At 39.3% G+C, this 5,400-nt stretch overlaps 1 protein-coding gene across 1 annotated transcript in view; it reads left to right on the top strand.

Moving 5' to 3' along the window:
- LOC115226897 overlaps nucleotides 1-271 on the top strand; it is a 1,383-nt gene extending 1,112 nt beyond the window's left edge. Inside the window, exon 2 of the mRNA XM_036515501.1 lies at nucleotides 1-271. This exon is cut by the window's left edge and continues 838 nt beyond it. Within this exon, the coding sequence (XP_036371394.1) occupies nucleotides 1-41 (41 nt within the window). The 3' untranslated portion in view covers nucleotides 42-271.
- The last annotated feature ends 5,129 nt before the right edge of the window (nucleotides 272-5,400 follow it).

Raw genomic sequence — 5,400 nt, 5'->3', positions numbered from 1 at the left:
GATGGAGAAAGAACATTCTGCCACCGGTTCGATACCGCTAAAGAAAAAGAAAAGACATGATGAAAATCCATGGAGCAAGGGAGACTACTCATAGTTGTCTTCACTGCCAAGAGACCCCCTTTTTTTTTTCAAGAAGAAGGGATGTTACATATTCATATCTGTGTGTTTGCGAATGCCAAACTACTCCATACTCTTGGCACTATTTGTTAGTGAACAATACAAACTGTGTGTTAAGTAAACAATGTATCACTACACTAATGTCGTCCGTATAATCAAGCAACGTCAATAAATACGTTAAATAATAACAATGGTTTTCAACTGGTTGTCCTTCCCAATACAACAAACCACACGCGTAACAATATATATATATATATATATATATATATATATATATATATATATATATATATATTATATATATATATATATATATATATATATATATATATATATATAACAATTGCAGCGTGGAAGGTGTTTATAAGCCATTTAAGAAACACACAAAAGCCGTTCGATTCACTTCAACATTTAAGTTTAATTTGTCAAAATATTTTCGTCGCTAAAATCCGCGACCTGTTCACTGACAAAGTCCGTGCTGCATCTAAGAAAGTAACATTTAGTTCGTCATATATATGTACGTATGTATGTGTGTATGTATGCATACATGTGTGTATGTATGTACGTATGCATGTACGCACATACGCCTGTGTATGCATGTATGTATGTATGTATGTATGTATGTATGTATGTATATATGTATGTGTGTGTATATGCACGCACATACACTCTATAAAATATAAAGCTATAAACCTGTAGCGATGGATGGACGTAGAGTGACCACTCATCACAACGCTATCAAATTTCAACTTCCTACGGCCGAAGCTAGAAAGTGAATTTATGACACTTGCTCCCAAAACTATACCCTAAAATCTATTATCAGATTTTTATCTCTATATCACAGAACTAAAGTTTTACTATTGTGCGTATGTATGTATGTGCGTATGTATGTATGTATGTATGTATGTATGTATGTATGTATGTATGTATGTATGTATGTATGTATGTGTGTATGTATGTGTGTATGTACATACGTACGCATGTGCGTATGTATGTGTACGCGCTCGTATGCATGTGCCCATGTATGTGTGTGCGTACATGTACGTGCGTATGTACGTGTGTATGCCCATACGTAGGTATGTATGTATGTTTGTATTCATGTGCTACGTATGTATGTGAGTGTCTAGGAGAATGGGCAGATGTGTCTGTGAGAGTGTGTACATGTGTATGTGTATGTGAACGTATGTCCGTGTACTGGCATGTGTCCGTTCAAGTTGTGTACATGACTGTTACTTTGCTGAAGGTTGTATACATATTTACATATATGTTTGTATAGACGCACACATATATATGTGTGTGTGGGTGGGTGTTTGTTCCTCTCATCATCGTCTAACCGTGAATGGATACAACGCCTAGGTGCAACTGTTCGTATCAAACAACGTCTGTTCATACCGTTGTATATAACTGCACATACGCAATGCAACCTGTATGTAAGGACTTCAGGTGAAAGGGAGAGAGAGAGAGAGGGGTGGTTATAGAATAGTCCTTCTGAATGGGATCTGGATGTTATTCCATTCGGACTTTCGGTTGAGAGTAGGTTTGTATTCTTGTATACAAACAGCTTCTGTGACCTGTCTCAACATTGCATCGGTGGGATGTGTTGATAGGATGTTCAACTTAAGCTCCCCTAAGGATCCCTTGCGGCAGTCTACAGCATGTTGGTAGAAGATGGAGTTTGGCTTCCTTTCAATGTAGTTTTCCAGGTGTTCTTTGAACCTATCATTGATGCTTCTAGAGGTCTCACCTATGTACGACTCTGGGTTAGCCGCGCAAGCTCCCTCCTGGCACTTAATCTGGTATACAGTGCCCTTGGTTTTACAATTTACATGTGGATTTGTCGAACATACTGCACAATTACTTTGACAGGTGATTCTATCAAATGGATATGATCTGCATAATGCCGATTTGATAGTCCTACCTGTCTTTTCTACAACTTTAACTTTTAGGCCCGTAGTGCGCAGGACTTTCTTGAATGCCTTACTTAGCTCGTTCTTAGGTGTGGCGTCAACGAACATCACTCCGTGAAATCTGTTATCGTACCAAGTAACGTTTCTCATCTTTTTGTTGGTGTCCCTCTCTAACCTATTCCAGAACTTGTTGCGGTACAGGGGGCATATACCGTTTTCGTCGTTCCTTAGAATGCGTTCGAATCTAGCTTTCGCTCCTTTGTACACCCTGACTCTATCGTCTTGTGTGTATCCGGAGCGTTGCATTCGGAATATGTAGTGCTGGATGTGTTGTTGTCGTTCTTGTGGTTGGCATAGTGGTGATACATTCCTCATTACTCTAACTAAGTCTGCCACTAGGATGTTGAATTTGGCAGTATCCGACATAGCTGAGTCACTACGGATTACTAGTGGATTAGCCATCGGTTTCTGATAGTGTGAGTGGAGTATACATGGTTTAATGGTACCATTAACCATAGCATCTTCCATCCATAGCTCAGTATCTAGGACAGGTAATCGTTTACTGGGGTGTTTAGAGGGGTAGTCTATGGTAAGTTTTATACTGCTGTGGATAGAGTCAGCTATGTGTTGTATAGATGTCATCACCTGTTCTTCACTTGGTAGAGGGCCCATAACTGTGTCTGTATTATATTTCACAACAAGGTTAATGTCGTCGACGTAACGAGAGTACATAGCCAAGTGGATGTTACGGTTTGCTAGGCACTGTTTAAAACGCTTGTCCCACCATACCATGAAGAGGTTAGCAACGTCTCCGGCGATCCCCACTCCAATAGCACCGCCTTTCGTTTGCTTATACAGTTTGTTGTCAAATTTAAAAATATGTGTTTTTAGCGTAAATCTCAGGCTGACACCGATAGCATGTGCGATGGTGGTTCTAATATCGTGTGCACTTGAGGGTGGGTGGTCCGGCTTTGTCCATCCTTGCCAGCGCTCACAGTGAGTCTTCCTGTAAGCTGAGGTAATGGTAGGTGGTCTACCGCGTTTGTTACGGGTGGGACAAGCATATAGAAGGTTATTGCGCGACAGGTATTCATTGGTACACGTCAGGGCCAGGAAGAGCCCTAGTTCATATACATCCACATTCTTAAATATCATACCACTCTCACTAACTATTTCTATACATTTATCGACAGCAAAGTCTATATCGATGGAGGGGTATAGTGATACCACATCCATGCTACCCACGATGTGGTTCTTGAGGTCACACGTGTTGTTGCATTCGTGGATCCTGCTAAGGAGGTCCTCAGTACTGTCACATACATCCGCAGATAGTTCTATTAACGGTCGTAGGAATTGTGAGAGAAAGTATGATATTTTGTGGTTGTTTGCATTGTTGGCACCACAAACGGGTCGGGTGGGTGGCCCAAGTATATGGTCCGTGTGGCTCTTGTGATCTTTGCGAAGGCCATATAGGGGTGGGATTTCGTTGTTGGTGGTTAAAAAGTTGTTAGCTGTGCGCTTCTCCGACTGGAAAATTATACTCCACATCCCCATGTGAGCATTGACGATCTTTTCGTTCTCGATATATTCGAGTGTTGTGGTTTCTGTCATGTCTCTGATGTGTGGTTGCATGTTCGAGATGTAATTAGGTATGTTGTCAACAGACATCCTACCTGATTTGTCAGTCTGTTTTTGATGCGTCTTTTTAATATGTTAAGGCCTTTCTTAATTTTGATGTTAAGGTCGTGGGTCTTATTTACTGATCGTTCTTGTATATGCCTTTGGGTGTAATTGGAGAAGGCTGATAGAATCTTGGCTTTAGTAAGTGTAAACTTCGCTTCCAAAGCAGCGTCAGTATAGGGTGGCATGCATACTCTTTTGTTGAAGGGTAAGTTGGTAGGGTAGACCCTTTTCATGTCGAATGACATGTCACGTTTATCATAAAAGCAACGGTTATAGTCAGGCATGTATTATCGATTCAGTTTTGACAAACTGTTTAGTTGTTTTTTGGTTGTATGGTAGTTGTATCGTCCATGTCAGTTTCTCTTCAAAGTGTTGTACGCACCTGTTCCATACAGAGTTACTTTCACGACGGAGTAGTTCTTTCAACTGTTTGAATTCTTGATTAGTAAGTAAGTCCTTCACTTTAGCGAGGGCATCTCGCTTTTCCTTGTCTTTAGTGGCAAGGACTTTAGTATAGCTCGGACTTCAGGTTCGTCATTAAAATGCGTTTTAGTCTCGACGCTTGTCCCTTCTTCAGGTTCAGTGCTTCGACTGTATTGTAAATCCTTTTCGGGTAAACCTTCAGTGAGATGCAGTGTCTAATGAAATGAAGCTGTTGCTTAGCTGTTATTCTTCTCAAGCAACAAGTAACGGCTGTCCTCAGAGTTTTGGTAGCCTGGCTCAAGCTTTCGGAATTACGGAGATGTACTCGCATAGCAAGTAATTTGATCTGAGATCGTGTGCTGAAACGAAAACAATTGCAGCGTGGAAGGTGTTTATAAGCCATTTAAGAAACACACAAAAGCCGTTCGATTCACTTCAACATTTAAGTAAAACTTTAGTTCTGTGATATAGAGATAAAAATCTGATAATAGATTTTAGGGTATAGTTTTGGGAGCAAGTGTCATAAATTCACTTTCTAGCTTCGGTCGTAGGAAGTTGAAATTTGATAGCGTTGTGATGAGTGGTCACTCTACGTCCATCCATCGCTACAGGTTTATAGCTTTATATTTTATAGAGTGTATGTGCGTGCATATACACACACATACATATATGTATGTATGTATGTATGTAAATACATACATACATACATACATACATACATACATACATACATACATACATACATACATACATACATGCATACACAGGCGTATGTGCGTACATGCATACGTACATACATACACACATGTATGCATACATACACACATACATACGTACATATATATGACAAACTAAATGTTACTTTCTTAGATGCAGCACGGACTTTGTCAGTGAACAGGTCGCGGATTTTAGCGACGAAAATATTTTGACAAATTAAACTTAAATGTTGAAGTGAATCGAACGGCTTTTGTGTGTTTCTTAACACCTTCCACGCTGCAATTGTTTTCGTTTCAGCACACGATCTCAGATCAAATTACTTGCTATGCGAGTACATCTCCGTAATATATATATATATATATATGTATGTATATATATATATATGCATATATGTATGCATATATATATATATATATGCCACATATATATATGTAAGTATATATGTACATATAATAAGTATGTATACAAACACACGCATATATGTGCGCATATACATGTGTGTATGTTGATGTATATAAAGGTAGAAAGACGTACACATATACATCCATATATA

The sequence above is a fragment of the Octopus sinensis genome, unplaced genomic scaffold (genome assembly GCF_006345805.1).
Source record: "Octopus sinensis unplaced genomic scaffold, ASM634580v1 Contig00367, whole genome shotgun sequence".
NCBI lineage: Eukaryota > Metazoa > Mollusca > Cephalopoda > Octopoda > Octopodidae > Octopus > Octopus sinensis.
The sequence above is the reverse complement of the archived record's forward strand: the minus strand, read 5'-3'. Positions and strand labels throughout refer to the sequence as shown.